This window comes from Taudactylus pleione, unplaced genomic scaffold (genome assembly GCF_031769625.1).
Source record: "Taudactylus pleione unplaced genomic scaffold, aTauple2 ptg000068l, whole genome shotgun sequence".
NCBI lineage: Eukaryota > Metazoa > Chordata > Amphibia > Anura > Myobatrachidae > Taudactylus > Taudactylus pleione.
In genome coordinates, this window is record NW_028284470.1 from 1,194,510 (window position 1) to 1,219,880 (window position 25,371).

At 44.3% G+C, this 25,371-nt stretch overlaps 1 protein-coding gene across 1 annotated transcript in view; it reads right to left on the bottom strand.

Moving 5' to 3' along the window:
- ADAMTS12 (ADAM metallopeptidase with thrombospondin type 1 motif 12) overlaps positions 1-25,371 on the bottom strand; it is a 727,141-nt gene that overhangs the window by 290,540 nt on the left and 411,230 nt on the right. Inside the window, exons 8-10 of the mRNA XM_088466956.1 lie at positions 24,206-24,349; positions 22,746-22,890; positions 3,825-3,917 (exon numbers count right to left, since the gene is read on the bottom strand). Of these exons, the coding sequence (XP_088323082.1) occupies positions 3,825-3,917; positions 22,746-22,890; positions 24,206-24,349 (382 nt within the window). The remainder of the gene's footprint in view (positions 1-3,824; positions 3,918-22,745; positions 22,891-24,205; positions 24,350-25,371) is intronic.

Sequence of the window (25,371 nt, forward strand, 5' to 3'; positions counted from 1 at the left end):
TCATCCTCCTCATCCACCAATTCCTCACCCTCTTCAGTGTTGTGTACATCCTCATCCTCACAGAGTATTAATTCATCCCCGCTGGAATCCACCACCACAGGTCCCTCTGTACGTTCTGGAGGCTGGTCTCCCTGGAAGAGTTGATAATTCATTTTTATGAACATCATCTTCTCCACATTTTGTGGAAGCAACCTCCTACACCTTTCGCTGACAAGGTTCCCGGCTGCACTAAACACTTTTTCGGAGTACACACTGGAGGGGGGGAACTCAGGTAAAATAGAGCCAGTTTGTACAGGGGCCTCCAAATTTCCTCTTTTTCCTGCCAGTACAGGTACGGACTGTCTGACATGCCTACTTGGATGCTGTCACCAATGTAATCCTTCAACAGACAGACGCACGCTTTTCGCTGCTGCTTTGAGGATGCAGGTGCGGCTACAGCCCACACAATTCACAAAGACAGAAAAAAAAAAGAAGAATTTTTTATTTTTTGTGGAGCGCACTTTGAGGGTTACACCACCCTTTAACAGAAAGACGCATGCTTGACGCTGCTGCTTTGAGGATGCAGGTGCAGCTACAGCCCACACAATTCACAAAGACAGAAAAAAAAGAATTTTTTATTTTTTGTGGAGCGCACTTTGAGGGTTATACCACCCTTTAACAGACAAGCCAGCTGGCCCTTTACTTATGACACAGGCGCACGCTTGGCGCTGCTCCTTTGTTGATGCACATGCAGCCACAGTGCACACAATTCACAAACACAGAAAATATTTTTTTATTTTGTTTGGAGTGCACTTTGGGGGTTACAGCACCTTTTAACGGTCAAGCCAGCCGGCCCTTTACTTATGACACAGGCGCACGCTTGGCGCTACTTTGTTGATGCACGTGCGGCTACTGCGCACACAATTCACAAACACAGAAAAAATATTTATTTTTTTTGCACTTGGGGGGAGCACCCCTGATGGACAGAGCACCCCCTGGACAACACTACAGCACCCCTTTAGGACTGGGACACTGCACAGGACTTTGGAGTGGACACAGCCCCTATGGACAACTGACTACACAACACAGTCCAGCCAGCCCCTATGGACTTTGGAGGAGTGGACACAGCCCCTATGGACAACAGCAGCACAGCACAACACAGCCAGCCCCTATGGACTTTGGAGGAGTGGACACAGCCCCTATGGACAACAGCAGCACAGCACAACACAGCCAGCCCCTATGGACTTTGGAGGAGTGGACACAGCCCCTATGGACAACAGCAGCATAGCGCAGCACAACACAACACTACACTGCACTACACTACACTACACAGCTCAGCCAGCCCTAACTCCCACCCTCCCTCTTCACTGTCCACAGCCGAGTGAGAAAATGGCGCCGACGCAGGTACCTTAAATAGAATCCAAAACCCGCGAGACCCGGAAGGCGGGATGATGACGTTTTGCCTCGATTTCAGATCCGAGTCAGGCGGGAAAAGTCGAGCCTGACTCGGATCGGCCTTGGATCGGGAGGGCTCGGGGGGGTTCGAATTTCAGAAATCCAAACCCGCTCACCCCTAGAATAAAGCATTTTTTTTTTATAAAGGTTTTTTAAATTAATTTGATCTATTTTTAAACTTTTGTTTTACACTCTAGTGGAAATGAAATCCCAAATCTGCCAAGCTGGCTCGCCGTACGCAGACATCTGGTTTCATGAAGAGGTAAATTATCTCTTACCACTCCTAGCAAGCCATTGACAACTTTTGTAATTATTTCTTAATATTGATAGAGAGAGACTTTAAAATATCAGGCGATTACAAAGGATGTACACGCTTCCCTGGACTCTGCTGCCCTGAACCACCCCTGAGATTCTACAGAGGGAAAGCAGACTGTCCAGACTTCAAGCTGAAAGGAAGGTGAGTTAATAGTGCTTTTATCGTTTCAATGTTGTGTTACTACAAAGCACAGCATGTGATGCCAGAGGGCAAGCTGGAACTTGTAGTTTCAAATAGATGGTGACCCAAAGTTTACACTGTTATCCAGCCAGCCACATAATACATGGGCAACTATCATCATTGAGATGAGCCAATGGCTGCACTATGGGCCAGTGCTGTTGACTTGTCCCCAGGGTATGATTTGCCAACCAACCCCTGTGACATAGTGACATCATACACGGTTTGGCTGGTACAGTCCATCTACTTGAGATACAAACTTCACGTAGCCCTGGAAACTCGTGAGGCCTTACCAGTTATTAGGCAGCATAGGAGAATATGTATTGAACCTTTTAAAGAGGACCGGTGGAGGTTTTACCTTTAGCAATCAATCAGCTTCTAGCTATCATGTATATAGTACATTCTATAAAATGACAGCTAGAAGCCGATTGGTTGCTATGGCCAACACCTCCACTTTACCCTTTAGAAGGTTTGATGCATCCCCCTCATAAATTCTTGGGGAACACTTTCTAGGCATCTAAATAAAATAAGGCTCAGGGGAAGCACCTTCAACTATCATTGGCACAAAGCACAGGGCCCAGATCCCCCCATGAATAGGCCATGGATAGACCTTGTAGAGGCCATGAATAGACATCTGGATAGACCATGAATAGGGCATATATAGGCCATGGATAGGCCATGTATAAGTCATGGATAGGCCATACTGTATACAGACCATGGATAGGCCATGGATAGAACATGGATAGGCCACAAAGTCAATACATTTACCAAAGTGGCAGCCAGCATGATCATTGAACAGACAAAGATGCAGCTATACCTGTCTCTAGTGAATAAGGAAGTTCAGGGCAGAGCTAGGAATACCATAGGACATTAGTTCTTGCTGAATGCTGGGTTGTTTTTCAATATTGAAACGTGTTCACCTGTACTGTATGTTCAGCCTAGTGAGACACACATCAAGTTTTAGGACTGTAACAGGTGCTCACAGCAGGATGAAAGGAAGCAGGCCAATGGTAAAGTGTTATATATGTAACCCCAGAATCACCCATGTGGTGATATACATATTGCACAGTTACCCCTGTTTTTATTTTTAGACTTATAATATATGGTTATAAACAATAAATATACCTATATTGATACAGAATGTATCAAGCATTGGAATTTAAATGCGATACATCTCGCCATTGACCACATGCTTACAGCGATAATAAACGCCGATATGCAAGTAGATTTGCGATTACAATCAGAAAGGACAGCTCTTATGATATATTTTGCAGAGATAATTTTTTGAGATTTTTTTTATACACCTCAGGTGACCTATAGACAGCGCCAGTGCCCATTTCATTTGCTTTTTGATCAATACCAGAGCTAACTAGTCTTATGGGCTGTGACAGGGCCGGCTCTAGGGGTGTTCGACCTGAGCGGTTGCACAGGGGTGCCACCCATAGAGGGCGCACTTTTCCCCAACATCCCGATTACAGTAATGTCCCGCTGTTCCACCCGTGGGCCAAAGTGGCCCGCGGGTGGTTAAATCGGGAGGTTGGGGACCCCCCACTGCCGCAGCTGTGCGGTGGTGCCGGACCCCAGAGACTCTGAATGGATGCTGCGCGCATGCGCGCGGCATCCATTCAGTGACGGCAGAGGGCTGGGGGAAGCCCAGCTAGTGAGGCTTCCCCCAGCCTGACGTTATTTGGAGGCGGACACGCCTCCTAATAATGACATGCATGGGGCGTGGCCTATGGTAATTAGGCCATACCCCCATTCTCGGTCGCGCGCTGGAGGGGGCCGACACAGGGTGCTCCGACCCCTGGAGCCGGCCCTGGGCTGTGATTTGCTCTGCTTACATTACGCTTCTATAATAAAAATGTAAAAACAAAAAACACACACAAAAAAAAATCACCTTATTTTCCCCACATCTAGTACCATCTGCTGTAGCATCAAGTTTGGATCGGCATGAATCCTTCACCGAACACCATAGTGTCTGGCAAATATTCTGCAAAAGAGAAATACATTATTTGATTAATTGCGTCTGCTTTATTCTATCAAACTGACCGATAAACCTGGAGTATTTCTTACTTAAAAAAAAAATAATATATATATATAACTAAATAGTTGATGTTCCCGCTGCTACCACTGTCTCATCTCAGCGATGAGGATGGCATGTGCCCTGGTTCTCCCCAGTTGCCTGCCTCCATGTCACACCGCTGCAGAGATGAGAGCTGCAGTCAAGTAGAGAGATGGAGGGAGTGGGCTGTCTGGGGATAGGAAGAACAGAGAGGTGGCCAGTGCCATAACAGGGATTTATCCCACTCTGTGTTGGCCCTGTTACCTAAAGCTATGACGTCAAGACGTCATGCCTAGGGGGCAGGGCTGCCAGTTCTGTTGCTGGCTCCGCTGCCCGCTCTGGGAAGTAGAGCTCCACAGGCTGCATGGTGACTACCCAGTGTGTGTCTTGGACACCCCGGGCAGCTCTGCAGTAGCGCTAGGGGGATGCCACCCAGAGGGTTCTGCGCTTTGTGGAATGGCATCACCTTAGTTATGGCCCTGAAGTTGGTGTCTCCTGGATCCCCAACCCTCTCCTCTATATCCGTTGATCTCTGCATCAGTGTGACATGGAGAGATCTCATCTCTGAGATAGAGAGAGAAAATAAGAAAAGACAAAACTCAGGCCATGCTTGGTACATCAGCTTGTAGATAAGTAAGTAAGGGGAAGATATATCAAACCTGTACCAAATTCTAAAGAGGACAACTGGAGCTTTTGCCCATCAATTAGAATCTGCCTATCATGTTATAGACTGTAGTAAATCAGTGGTTCTCAACTCCAACCCTCAAATACTGTACCCCCAACAAGTCATGTTTTGAGGATTTCTGTCTGTGTAAGCAGGTGGGAGAATTACTGACCCAGCAAAATAGATTAAATCACCTGTCCATGATTAAAGAAATCCTGAAAACATGACCGGTTTGAGGGTACTTGAGGACTCTGCACTAGATAAATGATAGCTAGAATCTGATTGGCTGCTCTAGGAAACACATTTGCTGGTCTGCAGGAAGATTTGGTACATCTCGCCTTAAGTGAGCATAATAGTTTCAAACAGTAGATTGAAAACTAGTATTCTGCATTGAGGGCTTATGCAAGGTAACAGCTACTGTATCTCTGTGTTTTCTATAAGCAATCTATTTAAGGCACAACTAATGGTTTTCTCAAAAAGACTTCCACACACCCCTCCACCACCTACTATAATTCACACACCTCTCCACCACCTACTATATTTCACACACCTCTCCACCACCTATTATATTTCACACACCCCTCCACAACCTATTATATTTCACACACCTCTCCACCACCTATTATATTTCACACACCTCTCCAACACCTATTATATTTCACACACCTCTCCACCACCTACTATATTTCACACACCCCTCCACCACCTATCATATTTCACACACCTCTCCACCACCTATTATATTTCACACACCACTCCACCACCTATCATATTTCACACACGTCTCCACCACCTATTATATTTCACACACCCCTCCGCCACCTATTATATTTCACACACCACTCCACCACCTATTATATTTCACACACCTCTCCACCACCTATTATATTTCACACACCTCTCCACCACCTATTATATTTCACACACCTCTCCATCACCTATTATATTTCACACACCTCTCCGCCATCTATTATATTTCACACACCTCTCCACCACCTATCATATTTCACACACCCCTCCACCACCTATCATATTTCACACACCTCTCCACCACCTGCTATATTTCACACACCCCTCCACCACCTATCATATTTCACACACCCCTCCACCACCTACTATATTTCACACACCCCTCCACCACCTATCATATTTCACACACCTCTCCACCACCTACTATATTTCACACACCCCTCCACCACCTACTATATTTCACACACCTCTCCACCACCTACTATATTTCACACACCCCTCCACCACCACCTACTATATTTCACACACCCCTCCACCACCTACTATATTTCACACACCTCTCCACCACCTACTATATTTCACACACCTCCCCACCACCTACTATATTTCAAAACCCCTCCACCACCTACTATATTTCACACACCCCTCCACCACCTATCATATTTCACACACCTCTCCACCACCTATTATATTTCACACACCTCTCCACCACCTACTATATTTCACACACCCCTCCACCACCTACTATATTTCACACACCTCTCCACCACCTACTATATTTCACACACCTCCCCACCACCTACTATATTTCAAAACCCCTCCACCACCTACTATATTTCACACACCCCTCCACCACCTATCATATTTCACAAACCTCTCCACCACCTATTATATTTCACACACCTCTCCACCACCTACTATATTTCACACACCTCTCCACCACCTATTATATTTCACACACCCCTCCACCACCTACTATATTTCACACAGCTCTCCACCACCTATTATATTTCACACACCCCTCCACCACCTATTATATTTCACACACCCCTCCACCACCTATTATATTTCACACACCTCTCCACCACCTATTATATTTCACACACCCCTCCACCACCTATTATATTTCACACACCTCTCCACCACCTATTATATTTCACACACCTCTCCACCACCTATTATATTTCACACACCTCTCCACCACCTACTATATTTCACACACCTCTCCACCACCTACTATATTTCACACACCACTCCACCACCTACTATATTTCACACACCTCTCCACCACCTATTATATTTCACACACCCCTCCACCACCTATTATATTTCACACACCTCTCCACCACCTATTATATTTCACACACCTCTCCACCACCTATTATATTTCACACACCTCTCCACCACCTACTATATTTCACACACCACTCCACCACCTATCATATTTCACACACCTCTCCACCACCTATTATATTTCACACACCCCTCCACCACCTACTATATTTCACACACCTCTCCACCACCCACTATATTTCACACACCTCTCCACCACCTATTATATTTCACACACCTCTCCACCACCTATTATATTTCACACACCTCTCCACCACCTATTATATTTCACACACCTCTCCACCACCTATTATATTTCACACACCTCTCCAACACCTATTATATTTCACACACCTCTCCACCACCTATTATATTTCACACACCTCTCCACCACCTATTATATTTCACACACCCCTCCACCACCTACTATATTTCACACACCTCTCCACCACCTACTATATTTCACACACCACTCCACCACCTACTATATTTCACACACCTCTCCACCACCTATTATATTTCACACACCTCTCCACCACCTACTATATTTCACACACCTCTCCACCACCTACTATATTTCACACACCTCTCCACCACCTATTATATTTTACACACCTCTCCACCACCTATTATATTTCACACACCTCACCACCACCTATTATATTTCACACATCACTCCACCACCTACTATATTTCACACACCTCTCCACCACCTACTATATTTCACACACCCCCCACCTATTATATTTCACACACCTCTCCACCACCTACTATATTTAGCTTTCAGCTTCTAAATACTAAGGTTCGTTAGACCTGATTCATTACGGATCGCAACTGCGATTGCAATAGTGATTGCGCACGCAGTCTGACTGCGAAGATATGCTAATCCATTGTGATCGCAGCACTACATAAGGACGCCGTCCATGCCGTCGCAGCACTACATAAGGACGCCCACCTTACCTTACACATGTCCATATTGTTTAGCAAGACTGCAAAACCATCGGTACCATCGCAGCCTCACACACACTTGCACAAGCCTTGACCTTATTCAGAAATTGCTAACTTCAGCGCAATCTATGAGGCGTCAGGCCGCGTACAGCATCGCAGTGGATAATTTATGCACGTCCCTGCAAAGGTGTTCAATCGCACTGACACGCCTGCGTTTTGCTGACCACCCACTCATCACCTCCCACAAACAGCACTTCCTGTGATGGGTCTGTGTAGCCACTGCGATTGCAGTCCAGATCGGAATGGCTGGTTCCGCACTGCGATGCATACGTATGCGCAGAATGCAACAATCGAATGATTGCGTGCGTAATCGCAGTAGCGATCCTTGCTGAATCAGACCCTTTGTCTGTTAGAGCAAGGGCAGGAGTGGCCAAATGTGATCTTAGCAGGGGTGTTTGTAGAGAGGAGGGGGCCCATGTGCAGTCTCCGACACGGGACCCCTCCTCTCCGTTCGGCGGCCGGCTGTGCACTGAGCGGTGCACGGCCAGTGCCGCACGTATAGACTCTGTCCACTAGAGTGTGCCCAGAGTCTATAGTGCATGCACAGGTCACCGGGAAAATGTATACCAGATTTTCATTCCAACCAGCCAGATTGGACAGATATCTACCAGATGACTGCATAGTGTATGCCCAGCATTAGTAATGAATACACTTGTGCTCCAAACATGTTATAGAGTAGCGACATGCACTAACCTATATCATTGTTATATGAAGTGGATTTTTAGATCAAACCCTTATTACAACTTATCTCATTGTACAATTGGTGTCAGCTGATTCCATAGGTTGTAATAGCTGCTTGGAGAGTACTTGCCTCTAAAAGCTATGTGAAGGTGAGCCTCAACCCAGACAAACAAGCCTAGAATAAAATTTAGATTGAATGCAAGTTTATAGAGGTTCAAAAACGCGGTCCTTAAGGCACCCCAACATCCATGGTTGAGCACCGGTGGTTAAATCAAATTGACTGATGTACTGTAGGTCACCTGTGGTCAAGCATGTATGTCCTTAAAACCTGGGTTCAGGGTGCCTGGAGGACCGAGTTTGGGAACCTCTGGGCTATTCAGTGTAGGACTGGTTATACAGTGAAGACTTGGCATGAGTTGCAATATGTGGAACTAATAACACAATTTTGAGGTTTTTGCATTAACTTTCATATACTATAGATTTGTTTTTCCATAAGACTAGATACAGCACCCGATTCAGAGGTGCACGCAGCGCCGATGGGCACGTAGCTGTGTGACTATTTGCAACTGCGCATCCGCGAAAAGTCCTGAAATCCCCTACAACGCAGGCGTTACACAGACTGTACGCACAAAGGTGCTGTTACGATCGAAACAGACGGTACCAGAAACGGGGCTGCAAAGTGATGGACATTGCTGTGTGGTGACTGGGTGGGGGCCTGAAGTGGACGCAAAGTCAGCCTCATGGATGTGATATGGGTGTGTCAGTGAAAGCGGCTGCAGACGCAGAGCCGCAGCCACAGAGGCAATGTTCAAACGGAGAAACTGCACCTGTCATAGGGCTAGTGCACGTGTTGATGGTGCACTTGAGTTTGGCTTGTCACAAATCACCGTCGGTGTTACAACGTGCAGAGGTGCTGGAAGTGGGCACCTCAGCGCTTGCTCAATCAGGCGCAGGCTACTACACCAGGAGAGGGCATTTGCTGTACTCTAACTCTTCATTTTCTGCATACAGGGGCGTAAGATGCGTCTTACTCAAAGTCAGCCCTTTTCTTTTTAGCTGCAGATACAGTGATCAAAAATTGGTTTAGAAGCTGCATAAATTGGCTAAATAACCCCCGGCACCAGGGGCGTATCATGAGAGGAGGGGGCCCATGAGCAGTCTCCACCCAGGGCCCCCTCCTCTCTGTCCGGCAACAGGCAGCACACTGAGTGCAGTGCGGCAACAGCAGACTCTGGGCACTAGTCTGTGCCCAGAGTCTACGGCGCATGCAGAGTCTACTGCGCAGCGGTCATTTTCCAGGCTATTTTTACAGCGTTGATACTGCCCAACGTGGGACACCGGAGATGTAAGTATTAAAAATATGGGTGCAGTGTGTGCCGTGTGGGCCCCCCTGGACCCAAAGGCCCATGTGCCCTGCACACCCTGCACCCATTATAGATACGCCCCTGCCCAGCACCTATACAAACTAGGGATGTGCGCCGACCCCCGTGTTTTGGTTTTGGTTTGGATCTGTATCGCCTTCAAGGTTTTGGATCTGGATTTGGTTTTGCAAACCACCCTCAAGTGTTTTGGTTTTGGATCTGGATTTTTAAAATAAAAAAAAGATAAAAAGTTTTAAAAACAGATAAAATCATGTAATTTATGCAATCCAAAACCCGAAATTCGGATTTAAAATCTGAATTCCGAATCGCAAAAAGATCAGAACTGTGACCCGGATTTACCCGGATCTCCTCAGGAGAATAGAACCGCGACTCGGATTTACCCAGATTCACGAAATTCGGGTGGATTCGGATTTCTGGAGAATCGAACCGCACATCGCTAATACAAACACCGACTGTGGGCCTGATTCAGAGCCGTTCGCTATTTGTGGTCGTTCGTTCAAAAACAAGGGGTGGCTATTCAAATGATCCGTTCGCACATTGCGGTCTGTTCACACCTCTAAGTCTGAACGAGCGAGCAAAACATACGCTCGTTTTTTTGATAAAAACGCCCCCTGGCCGCACGCACCATACGTCATGTCCGCTATTTATTAGATTAATCGAGTACATCGTACAGCGTATGAACTGCTCGCTATTCTTGTGGTTGGTGTTTTCAACCGCTATTTTGCGAGCAGTTCTGAGTTAAAAAAAACCAAGTGACGTGGTCAATGACGCTGCTGTATTAATTATGCACTCCCTTAAAACGCCCGTTTTGACATTTAAGCACGCCTGCGTTCGGATCTCCACTCCCCGTTTTCAAGCACCTTCTCCTGTTACCACCCACATACGCCTCATTCTGTCACTCAAAATAGCAGGCCCTCGCTATATTGCGTACCAACGATTTTCGGCCGCACTGACTGGTTTGCGCATGCGTACTAAAAACCGTACGCATGCGCAGATGTGCAAACATCGCTCGGAACGAGCGTACTGCCGCTAGCGAGTGGCTCTGAATGAGGGCCTGTATCTCAGCGTTTTCACAATGAAGGTTTCAGTGCTTCTTTGTGAAATATCCATTAATGTTAACTGCATCGATATATAATGATCTAATGCTGCTAATTGCTATGTTACCTATGTCTACTTTGAGCAACTTAAGACACTTCGGGGTATATTTACTAAAGTGCAGGGTTTTTAGAAGTGGAGATGTTGCCCATAGCAACCAGTCAGATTCTAGCTACTATCTTCTAGAAGGTGTTAGATAAATGATAAGTAAAATTTGATTGGTTGCTATGGGCAACATCTCCATTTCTAAAACCCTGCTCTTTAGTAAATTTACCCCTTCAGCCCTATTCGCAGTTCACCTGCACAGACATAAAAGCAGTACATAAGGATTGTCCTCAGTAGATCTATGGGCCTGATGCAGACATGGACATAATGTAAATGTTTATGTAGTTTGAGTGATTATCGGTTATCTGCGCAGGCGCCAAGTTTCATTTTCGTGAAGGCTTGCAGTGAGGATTTATTCGCAGTGATTGGCAGGCAGGGACCATTTGTGGGCAGCAACGGGGAGGTGGCGACTCAGAAGCAGGCGCGTCACGACCGTTCTCGGGGCGTGCCTCTGCCTGCGACTGCACTCCCGTATGCATTAAAAATGGCTCGGTCGTATCAGTTCCTGCTGCCATTCTACGCAACCGTAGGGTCACTCAGAAGTTTGATAATCGACTGATCTGCGACCTTTGCTGCCTCATTGTACGCAGTCTCTTGGATTTGCAAAGTCGCAAGGGGGCGTCTCAGTACAAATCCAGCTGCGTACGGAATCGCTGTCGCGGCGGCATTAGCTGAATCAGGCCCTCTATTATGAGTGTAGGAAATAAATAAAATAAAGTAAATAAAAGAATGTCATATTGGTTGGAATTTGAAACAGCGTCCACAACACAGACAACAACTATAATCTCCCCATCGCCTGATGAGTGTTCCCTCCTAACAGTGCAGGGTAAACCATCAACCATAGTCATAATGAAATAATGACACAGAGACTGATATAAGGGGAAAGGAAGGTCAGCTTTATTTATTTTTAAACTAATTAAACTATTTAATATATAACTGAACTAACTAACAGAAGAGTAAAGAAAGACAGACAAAGTATGGTGGCGTAGAAAGAACGGCCCCACAATGCAAGATCACCAACTGCATACTCACATCGATCTTCTAAATGGAAGGGGAGCAGCCAGCCCACTACCACGCCCAAGGTATCCACCTCCCACCCCAATGACACGACGTGAGGCCCACCTGGTTAGGTGGTTGCCGCTGACCCCAGTAGGGTAAAATCAGCCTAAGCCATGTATTGGAAGGGAGAGCACCTCAAGCTCCATTCTTTCCCGCCACAAGAAAAGCCGACACCAAACAACTCAATGTATAACGGAGGGAGGGCGGGAAACAGCCGACCAGAGAAATTTCTATGAATTGGCTACTAAGCAGCAACTCTGCAAAAGCACTGACCCACCCCCTGCCAATCCTATAGGCTAACCAAACCTAACCCCACCCCCTGCCCAATCCTATAGGCTAACCAAACCTAACCCCACCCCCTGCCCAATCCTATAGGCTAACCAAACCTAACCCCACCCCACAACACAACCTCACTAATCAACTAGCCTCTTCTTGTCCAGAGGCCGACCCACAGGCTCGGGTGTTTAATTAACTCCTTGCATATGTAATGCACTCCGTCCTATTTAAGCTAGTTAATAATTAGCCACAGCTATCGGGGACAATGTACTTTTCCACTATTAGGACTGATAAAATGCAATCTTTCCTGTCTGTAATTACTGCACTAATAGCGTGGAAAAGCACTAATCTGATTACATAAACAGGTGTACATTTTATCTTTCATTTGTCACAGAGAAATGCGAACTTTACTTTACCAAATACTTACTACAATGGATTATATATTAATATGCATTGTGTACTGTAAACATTCTACCACGGTCACATTAAGAAATAACTTTAAAAAAAAACAGGGTAATTTAGCACATCCCTTCATCAGACTAAAGCTGCATACACACGGTACGATCTGTACCACCAACGACTTGAAAGATATCTTTCAGTGAAGTCATCCTGCCACAGCTCTGAACAGGCAAAAGTTAACAGTATCATCCAAGTTGGCCTGCATGTACGGACGATGAAAGATATCTTTATCGTCCATGAGGGAACGCGCATCATTGGTAGGTTGGTAAGTACATAAACATGAACGATAATGATATGAACGATATCGTTATCGTTCATGTCGTTTAGTTTTATCGCTCCATGTGTACGCACTTTTATTCAGATGGTTGTGAGGTTCACGAAACAGATGGTCAGCTCATACCGTATGCCTAATGGGTTGGTAGCTATCAAAAAAGTAATGTTTATCATGTCATTAGATTCAATATGAAATCGCCATCTATCTATATATCTTATAAATGAGAATGTTTGTTTTTTTGTTTGTCTGATTGCCATAAACTCCGCCACCACCCGATTGTGATGTGGTTTTCACCATTGTGTAAATAATTTTCCCAGGCAGGTTTTAGGCTAAGAGAAAAAACAGTAATAAAGGTAGCGCTATATGGAGTATTCAAAAAATTCCTCTATCTCTGGATGCTACAGCTGCTGCCAACAATTACCAGGTAGTTTCCTGGTGAAATATGGAATTATAGATCACAAATACTAAGCAGCGCTTGGAGCATACAATTAATAGGGAAGAAAATTATTTATTCATATATTGATCAAATATAGGGTATAAAATGACATATGCAGTTACAAACAAACTAAAAAAAGGGGGAGAGATAATCCCCACATATAATAAAAAGTCACAGCTTATGCATAAAATGCTGCTCTATATGAGAGATTGCATCCCAAGGCACGGAATTACCGCTGACCGCACCGCTGCCTGAGCCTTTCATCTACCAGCTCCACCGGGTGACTACACCAGGGACAATACAGGTATTTATCCCAGGTGATTGTCCCCCCACCTGGATGTGAGACATCTACTCCTACAACATAAAGGGCTGATACGGGGCTGTGTAGATACTCCGTACATCCCGCATTGTTCCTCAATATACCGGGACATTGCTTAGAGCTCATTTTCTCATACTAAGTAACATATTGTTACCAACAGCAATAGATACTACTGACTTTGGAACTGCTTGGATACAAACTGTGAACATAAGGACATTTAATCTGATTACATGCAAGTTCCATTCTTCATTAATTGTTCACTGTTTCACCCTTCAGTGGTATTATTTTATGCATAAACTGTGACTTTTTATTATATGTGGGGATTATCTCTCCCCCTTTTTTTAGTTTGTTTGTAACTGCATATGTCATTTTATACCCTATATTTGATCAATATATGAATAAATAATTTTCTTCCCTATTAATTGTATGCTCCAAGCGCTGCATAGTATTTGTGATCTATAATTCCATATTTCACCAGGTTTTAGGCTTAGGATTATTACGATCAGTCGTCAGGGGGCTGTGGGCAGGGCTCTGCTGTGAAGGGCCCACAGTACTGCTCTCAGCAATCTAAATTATTTTCAGCCCTTTGCTCCGAAGAGGAGCTTTTTCTGTGAGCAGTAAGAGGAGGCCAGAGCCTGCAATACAAAGGACAGCTGCCACCCGAGGAGACCCATGACACAAGCGCTGGAGTACCTGCTGTTCGGGGACCCATTATGTGCGGTAATTGGTGGAGCTCCCTGTCATCTCGGGAGGCTGCACCACTGTCCTCAGCAGAGCCGCCATCGGAGTGGTGCAGCCGGACCTGGGCACAGAGGGAGGTTCGCAGAGTGTAGATGAATCACAGGCAGATGTCTTAAAGTATTTTGGTGTTAGAATCAGAAACGCACTGCGGGCCCCCCTGTCAGTGTGACTACTGACTAGCGGCAGCTGCGGGCCCCCTTCTCATAGAAGAGCAAAGCAGAAACTTAACGCTGTGACAGACTACCTGACCTGTCCATCCTTCTCCTCTGCAGGGGATGAGTTAAGTCACCTCTACCCACCCCCTACCCAAGTAACCCACCCTTCCCCAAGTCCCTCCTACTCTGCTGGACTACTGTATATGTGTGTGTAGTGTTGTCACCTTGCCTAGGTCCCCATTGAGTTTTAATCCACCTCTGCAAGTACGGCATATAAGCACAAATTTCCTTTAATAAATCACTAGGATCAGGGCCATAACTAGAGGTGTGGGAGCGATGCCATCACACAGGGCACAGGGCTCTGTGGGTGGCACTATCACTGGCCGACGTTCCTTGCCTCTGGCTATCAGGGTGCCAGGAATGGTACCCTATTGCCAAGCTCTTTTCTTAATTTTTTTCTTATATATTTTTTTATGTTTTTTTTCTTGCTTTTTATTTATTTCATGTTTTGCTTATGTGTTTATAATGTGTAGAGCTCCATGCTGCACCTCTGCATCCTTTGGGCAGGTGGAGTAGGGAGTGCTTTGCTTTGTGGGTTGAGTAGTTGGAGGGCCCTGCTTGTTTAGTTTGTACTGGGCTCTGGTCCTCAGTGATGAGAATACCGGGGGGCAGTCACTGAGGGGCCGGATCAGTACAAGTCCCTAGAGGTGGATCCTGTGCAGGAGGTGCAGCTCAGTACAACGGACATGGTGCCCAAGTGGCAGAGATCACCAGAGTACAGACACTGGGGGAGACAGATCACCGACTTCCACCCGAGCGGAGCCGGGTACTGTAGCTAGTTGTATATAAGTGTAAGTAAAGTTTTAATTTCTGACTAGTTTGTAGCCATGCAAGTAAAGAAATATTTCTATATTTGGACACATACTGTACATCTACCCCCCAGATACCCTGTTCTGCCTGATACGCGTTCCGATCCGCAGATCGACGGCCATCAATGATCGCAGATCCAGCGACGGATCAGGGAAAAACTGCTACTCACCGATTCCGCCCATTTTCCGATCGGGATTGGGGGATCGAAACTGTTCAACATGTTGAATTTCCCTGATTCCTTGACCCTGGCAGAACGGGGCATTGGGGCAATCCATCATATAGGCCCAATAAGTCTTAATATGTTTCATGTAAGAGCTTTTACAGTACTATTAACTACACTCCATGATGTAATACATATTAGCTGGTCTATTTGATATTTTGTACCTTACTGTTGTGGTATCCAGCCGACTGATCGATATTAAAAAGGTTGAAGTTCAGAAGGTCGACACCAGACAGTCGACGCATTCTGAATTTCGAACAGTCAGAAGTCGACCTCCAACATGTAGACATTTTTTAGGTCGACATGGTTAAATAGTCTACAGATTCAAGAAGTCAACATTTGGCTTGTCAACACAAAATGACAACATTGTATTTTGATTATTTTTAGCGTTAGGGTTAGGTTTAGGGTTTATGGTTAGACTAAAGTAAAAAAACATGTCGACATGTTTTGTGTTGACATGTTAAATGTCGACCTTTTGAATGTTACGACCATTTAACCATGTCGACCTAAATACATTTCTACATATTGGTGGTCAACCTAATGACCATCTCGATCTTCTGATTGTCGACATTCAGAACCTGTCGACCTACTAGTGTCGACCTTATGAATGTCAACCATCAGACTGTCGACCAGTCATACCAATCTAATTGTTGCATTGTACCTAAGATAACATTTTACATATGAAGTGTGACGGGTTTATTTATGTTCATGTGCCGATAGAAATGATTTTTAGTGGCATACAGTATGTCGTGGTGGTAATAGCATATCAGTTGTATCAGTTGTCCTCACAGTTTACTAGTTAAATGTCAGAGGGGCAGCTGAGTGATTCTGGCTGGCAGCAGTAAGAGGAGTCTTACCGCTTTACCAGTCAGTCCTGCATGCATCTGGGCACACTCCAAATAGCTTGGCAAGTTCAAACAGGCACAGTGGACTAGAAGCCCAGCTTAGGCTTACAGTACAATGTCGAAAAATAAAAATAAACAGAAGTGAAATAACATATTTTGAAATAAATGCTTATTTTAAAAAAAAAATCAAAATGAATGATAAAATGACGTGCTTATTCTTATTTTAAGACAGTGAAACTCAATGCATTATGGCGGTGATTCAGCTTAGGACGGAACTGCAAAGCTAACCTGCTGCTACCTGCTGCTTCCTCCCTGTCTACCCCATCTGTGTCACACCTGTTTGTTTGCCCCTCCCCATTAGAGGTATATGTTTATGATGCCGGCGGACACAATGTCGACCGCCGGCATGTAGACTACAGAATACTGGTAATGGTTAACTAACCTACGCCAGGAGACCGGCGCCCGGCATCCCAATCGAAGGGATGCCGGGCACCGAGCACGGACAGCCACGGGGTTCGGTTTAGGGTTCCCGGGGGGGACTTAGGGGTAGGCACTTCCCCGGGAGGTTAGGGTTAGGCTAGGGGGAGGGAGAGTTAGGGTTAGGCTAAGGGGAGGGAGAGTTAGGGTTAGGCACCCCCGCGGGGAGGTTAGGGTTAGGCACCCCCCCGGGGGACTTAGGTTTAGGCGGCGGGGAAAGGGGGGGTTAGGTTTAGGCACTTAGAGGGGGGATTAGGGTTAGGCACAGGGCTGGCGGTGTATCATACCGAATCCCCATTACATTGTAAGCTCTCACGAGCAGGGCCCTCTACCCTGTTGTGCTTCCCCTTACTTATACCTTTATCAACTCCTCACTCCCTACTTGGGCACCTAACACTTGGTTGCTTACGTCCTGCTGCTTATTTAAGTGTTATGATCGCTAATGCAGCAATGTGTATATAATCCTTGTCCTGCTTTGTACTGTACTGTAAGTCACTGGTTTCTTGTTCACTTATTTACTGTATGTACTTTGTAAGGCGCTGCAGAACATTTGTGGTGCCATATAAATAAAGTATCATAATAATAATAATAATAATAATAATAATAATAAAAGCTGCACGCAGGCTATAGATATATGATGTATGCACGCAGGCTATAGATATATGATGTATGCATGCAGGCTATAGATATATGATGTATGCACGCAGGCTATAGATATATGATGTATGCACGCAGGCTATAGATATATGATGTATACAGGCAGGCTATAGATATATGATGTATGCACGCAGGCAGCTTTGCAATTCCGTCCTTGCAGATATAGTAATATATAGGGATGTGCAGGCTCGGATAGGTTCGAGTTTGCACGTGGAGTTCGGATTTTTCCCTCCAAAAAAACGGAACTCAGAACGAGGCAAAACGTCATCTTACATGGACGAACATCGTCATTCCTGGACTTTTGCATCACGTCTCCTGCATGCATTACTTATCCGAGCTGCGTTGTACAATGCAGCATCAGAACATCGGCCAGCTAAGTGACCCATGAGGTCACGCAAGCCGGCCACCGCAGATGAGAGAAAGAGGACAGGAAATCTCTGTCAGCCAATGGAGATCCTGGCCTCTAACCCCCCCCAACTGTGGCAACACGCCTCCGTTTTGGGAAATGGAAGCCGTCGCCGCCCCCCTCCCCACCCACAAACGGCAGCAGACCGTAAATCAATGACAGTCTGCTGCCATTCTGCATGCGGGATCGCAGACCCATTCTGCACATGGGCAGAACGGGACAGACGCCTGCGCAGGTTCCCAACCATCGTGCACTGCTGAATAAGGCTCTATGCTAAATGTGTTTCCTGCGTGAAGACGTTTAGAGACATCATTATTACAGTGATACATATTATGAGTAAACTTCATTGTACGAATGTGGTTTTATCAAGACTAGATCCCATGTGGGGTTTAGCTGCTACTAGCCAATGAGCGCGACTTTCTCCCGATGTGACCAATAGCAGCAAAGCCGCTCTTTGTTGGTCAGTTGCAGAACGGCCTTCTATCCTTCCTGTTACATCGGGACTATAAAAGGAGCAAATTAAGCTGTATACACATCTGAACGATTATGCATTGCGATAAACGATATATTGTGCACACGTACACAAGGCCACAATATATCGTTACAGTATTGTAAACAGCATAGATTGGGGGGAATCAGGGGTACATTGATTGTTGCAATCCATCGTGAATCACAAGATTGCCCAATATATCGTATAATGTGTTTCCAGTTTAAGCGTCACCAACATGCATTTATTTCATCTTTCCATTGGATTAAAAGACTAAGGATTTAGGTGAATAACAAATTGGTGAACGAGGGATTGGGGAGATCTTTATTATTTAAATTAATTCATTTTCTTAAACCTGTGAGAACAAAAAGTAGAGGGATTGAATGGAAGTAAAGGTAACGATGTATCCTGTTTTCATGATGGAAAACGTTATCACACAGGAAAACCCAGGAAATAAATGGCCTCCTATGTTTGAAAACTTCTATATAAGCTTAGAATTTTGGACACAAAGCATAATTGCAGCCTCCTACTGTGCTTCGTTTATGTATAGTGTGAAGATAAGTAACAAAACAACACTGTAACAATAGGCAGAATGTCTCCAAGACAAAAAACGCACTTTAGCCTTGGAACAATTGTCTCCATGCGCCGTGTGTGTGTTTCTGAGTCATTGTTCCTAAATGCTACATTATTCCATACATTGTTGTGCAACTAAACAGTGCAGCTTTAATGACTAGAAGTGTAGCAGGTGTTGCTATTCTATCGGCTTTAAGAATGAAACGGCCACTAGGAACATTTATTATCTTAGGCAATAGTTCTGTTGACAATGAGGAGTTCGGAGTTATAATGATGGCCGCTGGGCAGTCTTAAGTGCTACCAACTTGTTCACTATCGTTGAGAAAAGCCACGTTGTATAATGGATGTTATTTAAACTCATTTTATGAGCGAGCAGAAAAATAATATGTGTCACATTTACAGTACTCGGGGTCATGAAGATATTATATGATGTATAATTCAGAGCTACAGTTGCACACTATAATAAATATATATGAGTGTATTATTGCAAACACTGAGAGTCTAGTCACAACCTGGTAATTCACTAAATGGAAATCTGTGAATGTATGGGGTTTTTTTTACCAGCAGCTATCGGGCTAATTGTATCCTTCTGTGTTTAGAGTTATTTGGCTGATTTAGGTGAAAGAAGCGCTTTCTCCCCCCTCAGTATTTGGAGTCCTTGTTTATGCATACACATATAGTGTTAACAGCTGATTGAGGGTTCTATTTATTAACATTATTGTTACTAAAATAAAGTGAAAAAGCTTTTCAAATTATTTTAGTTTCACCTAAATTTACTAAAGGGTAATTGGAGTAGAATTTGTAAAATTCTACTCCAAGCCCTAATTATAACATATTTTTAGTATCAGATCACTTGTCCCATAATTGTAATGGAAAATGTGATCTGCCTGCAATTTACTAAAAATAAAAGTGAAAAAATACTGGGGGAAGCTCTGTGATAATAACGCTATCTGGATATGGCGTTATCCAGAGACTCCCCGGTTACCGGACTCCTGCTCCGCTCTAACAGGCAGAGCAAAGCTGGGAGCCGGGTCCCAGTGTTCCGATGTGTGGTCTAACCAGACCACAAGCGGATCACTGCTAAAAAAAAAAAAAAAGTAAAAAAAATAAATGACCTGAGTCCAGGGCCGGTGATATCCTCCCTCTGGGGCTCCGGTCAGATGGTATCCCAGGCTCCTGTACTTTTACTCTAGTCAGATGCTGCATAGAACAGCTGACTGGGTCACAATGCAGGATGGGAGACCAGCTGACCGGAGTCCCGTAGTGTTTTAAAGTTCTTATTTTAATGTAAAAAATAAAGAATATTGTGCAGTGCCTCTCCTGAATAATGATTTATTTCAAAGTGTTTCAATGATAAAATATGTCTAATAAATACAATTATTTTCATGCTAAGCATAGAAATGGGTGTAATGATGAGGGACATGTAGGTTGATGTGTTACATTGATGGAAAATGTGTTTTGTTTTGTTTTTAACGTGCAGATTATAGTATTTTATCCCAATATTTTACTATTTGAATATACAGGTTTGCAAAACACTCTAAACACTTTTATTTGCTGTGAGAGTCAGGATGTTCTGAGAAAAGTTTGTTTCAATAAATGATCTTATTAAGAATGTTGCTTCAATGCAAATTCTATTGTAGTTAATGTACTTATTCTTTGACCAATTATTCACCATCACAAATTGGGATCCGGTCTAAAGATCTACAGTAAAAAGGTAGACAATGTCTAGATAGATACCACATGTTAGACAGTCAATAGGTCGACAGGGACAAAAGGTCGATACAGTAAAGGTCGACATGTAAGATGGTCGACATTTACAAATGGTTGACAGGGTCAAAAGGTTTACATGAAATTGTCGATACAAAAATGGTCGACACTTGTTTTTCTTTTAGGGTTAGGCCCTTACTCTGACGGTTAGGGTTAGGCACTTACCCCGACGGTTACGGTTAGGCGCCAGGAAGGAGGGCTAGGGTTAGGCACTTACCGGAGGGTTAGGGTTAGGCACTAGAAGGGACGGTTAGGGTCAGGCACCTACCCCGACAGTTAGGGTTGGGCACCAGGAGGGAGGGTTAGGGTTAGGCACCAAGGGGAGGGTTAGGGTGAAGATTAGGATTAGAAAACCAAAAAAACATGTTTTGACCAATTTTGTGTCAAACATTTTCATGTCCTCCTTTTTACTGTAGATCTTTAAATCCACATCCCACAAATTTACCTTGGAAAGGTGCATTTGAAGCCTGGCTCAGCTTTATTGGTGTGCCCATACTTGCCAACTTTCATCAAGCCCCCTGTGGGAGAGTCGCGGAGGGGGCAAACCACTCCAATGGACATGGGGGCATGGTGCCCCACCCTCGCCGTTTAGGAGGCAGATCTCTAGATTATCTTGGCCCTGCCCCAGGCTGTTCGAAGATGCTATTTGGCAGATTTTATAACAGGGGTACAAGTATACATCATCGTGACCCCGTTTCTGGCTGTTCAAAACTTCTATTCACAGCATCTTACAGTGTGTGTGTGTGGGGGACTGGCTAGGTTGATGTATTTCAATGTAAATTGCGTCATCCAACCTCCGAGCTGCCCACTTCAGTTGGCACAGGGAGATGGGCCAACTCTGTCGGGAGGCCAGTAGAACCCCCCAGATTTGGGACAAGGAGATATAGTAAAGTATCCAGTGAGATAATACCATGCGTTTAGTACCCTCACAGGCCTGGCTTAAGGCACGTTCCGTGTGTGCAGCCGCACAAGGGCACCATGGTCTGGCTTCTGAAAAACCCTGCCTCCACCCACCCAATGGCATTATTACTATAAGCTCAAGGGGAGGGAGCGGGGAAGGAAGAGACAGAGGGGGAGAGCAGTGGCGATAGAGCAGCACAGGACGGTGCTGGGTGCTGAGAAACCTCAGCACCCAGCACCCAGCACCGGAGCTGTACCCTTATTTCCATGAACTGCAGAGTGTATTTTACCCTTGCCTCACCAGGGATTTGAACCCTCATCAGCCACTGATTCTCTCTCTGCTTGGTGATTCTGAGTTCTGTTTACCATATTGCCTTTATAGGTGTCCATCCTGTGGCCAATCATCTTGACTATTTATATAACAGATGTAAAAACGTTTCATTGCTGTTTTCTGCATCCTGGCCTCAGCTTTTTATTGTCGCTGTTGCCTTTTCTCCACTCCCTGGCGCGTTACCTTTGTCATTTGATTTGATATCAAACCCTCCAGTAGTCTCTTGAGGTATCTCCTTTGGGAGCAAATACCTGTTCTCACCTCACAGTAAAGTCTAAGTATTCTTGGGGGGGGGGGGGGGATTCTCTGGTGAAGATTCTGAAGCTCTAAGGAGCTAGTGCCAATGACTAGAGTCACAGAGGATAACCTCTGCAAACCTTGATCCTTACATGTACTACACAATTACACATGAATGTTCCTCATATAACTACAATCACCTATTCTAGTCTCTCTATTAACCAGTGAGCATAACCGAACACAAACTTACATCAACTAATTCACAGAAGGTTGCATTGGGTCCATACTGCAGTTGGCACTGGTGATTCACGTCATACAACACTCCTGGGGCGATCAGCGGAAGCTTGAAATCTTTCTTTGCTGGTAAATCATCAAGGCAGAAGCCCCATCCTCGGCTGCAGACCAAGAACAAAGTCAGGTCAGAAGTCAGAAGCAGTATAGGCCCTATCACTAAAATACAAAATAAAAATGTGCACACTAATAATCATTCGGGATTAGTGTTGAGGTTAGAGCACCGAAACTGCAAGGAGGACAAACTGATTTTTGTTTCATCATCTTATAAGTTAAAAAAAGAAATATATATATTGTATATATCTATGCTAACTTTAACTAGAGACAGAATACATTTCTTGTGTATGGTACATGACTGGGGCCAAGGAGTATTGTAGTAATGTTGTGATCGCATGGGGGGAAACCCCTCCTGCCGGCCGCAACAATCGGACAACAAGATTAGTCTATTATCACTGGCGTGTAATCATATGTATAATGTCTTGTGACAGTCATGTAAAGTTATCTGGGGTTCCTGGGAATGAGAAAGTAGGTTTGGAGACAGGCGATAGCACTGCCAACTCTCACATTCATTAAAAAGGCTCACATCAAACAAACGTTGGCATGGAACATCTGGGTAATCTTGTACTTTGTAAGGTGCTGCGGAACATTTGTAGCGCCATTTAAATAAAAGATAATAATAATAATAATCTTATATGCAGAAACTCTCATTACTCCTGTTGGATGGATGGCAACTACAGTACCTGACCTTAAATCTCTTCCTCACAAACAGCCAAATGCTACTTACAAAGGAGGAGAACCCCAGCTCTGCACTTATCAGTATGTATGGGGCTGGTGCTTGTATAATAGAGGACAATTATTCTAATCTTAAGGCTAATTATGACTCTACTCACAAGGGTGCATCAGATATGCCAACCAATCCCTATTCAGTTCTGTTCTCACAACTTGTGTCTATTAAATAAGCTGCTGTCATCTGGCCAGAAAACAGCATAGTTCTAAAACACCTGTGTGAGTTTGCAGTAATGCAGGTTGCATAAGAACTATCACTGCTCAGGATGCAAAGAGACTCTGGAAATCCAAGGGTAGGGCTAGTACTGGTTCCTATATAGGAAATGCTCAGTAAACGAATATTCATGTCCATTCTGAGGCTTGGTGCATCTGAGAAATGTGGTAAAACGCGCATGTTGGGGGTTTGACCGCATTTCTCCCTTTGCCACATCCCGCCCCTAATATGATAGCTTTGATAATATGATCTAGTTTCTCTTGGAATTCTGTTTGTCTTTTAATTTATATAACATAAAACGTAATGATAACCGGTATAGAGACGGATTCCTTGGCATGAAGTTACCTTCCTTAAACAGGTTCCTGAAATTGCGTTGCCAGATTTTTACAGCGTAAAAAGTTTCAAAATAATCCACTCACTCTAAAAACCGTGTGATGTATTCCTTGCTGCACGCTGACCAGGTCAGTGGGGAGGTGTCATAATGTAACTGTCGGGACATTATATACGGATGTCCTCCTATCGACTCACAATCATTCCCCTGTCCATCATGCTGAATCCCGAAACTGTGCAAAAAAACAGGTTATTTGTGCGCCAATTCCCAAAGAATAACAGGTTATTTGTGCGCCAATTCCCAAAGAAAACACACTAAAATATACAGACGGCCAGAAAATGAATTGCTCCTGACTCCATGCAGATATAAAATTAATTGTTTTAATAAAAAATAATTTTGGAGTAAGATTACAGAAATATGTTTTGATTAGTAACACTTTTCGATATTAATTAAGTTGAATGTTGTAGAAGATATATATATTACATTTGAATTTAAGTGCATTTTATTAGATTATCCCTATTAATGTCCTGAAATAACTGGCATATTTTTAAATCCACGTAAATAACCTTAACCCATTCATTAAATGTTCTAGCCAATGAAATATCGAGCCCTATATTTTCACTAAGTGCTATAGATTATTTGTTTTTCCCCAATTTCATGACCGTTAGTCACAGTAGCAAATTATAGTACAGAAATAGATGGGATATTTTGCTGCCAGGAAGGCAATGCAGCCACTTAGGGAAACATAAATCTGGGGCAAAGGTTGTGAATTTCCGTCAAATACAGTAAGTGATGTGATTTCCCTTCCGTTGCCTTTTTTTAATCAAATTAGAACCAAAGTGCAGTACAGTAAGTCTCATCACTACGTACTGATGAGTGAAACTCAAGTGATTTGATTCGCTAATGAAATAATTTCAGTGTTCATCAAAACTTGTACCAAACCACTAAAGGAGAGTAAACACACAATAGGTAGCAAGGTAATACTTGTTATATTGCATTGTGTATACTATACTGAGAGCGAGGGGCTAAGATTAGTGCTTGTGAGCCTGCTACAGAGGTGGACACTAGTCCCATCACGACTACAATTCCACATATGCTAATGTTGCAGCCGCCAGGATTTGCACAGAGATGCCCATCGGAACGTCACATGCGTACAAAGACGTACCATCGGTCCTACCATCGGTCCTCTGAGCAACCCTATTAGTTACTCAGAATGTACATGGGAATTTAGCCGCCAGAGTCTCTGCAACTGCG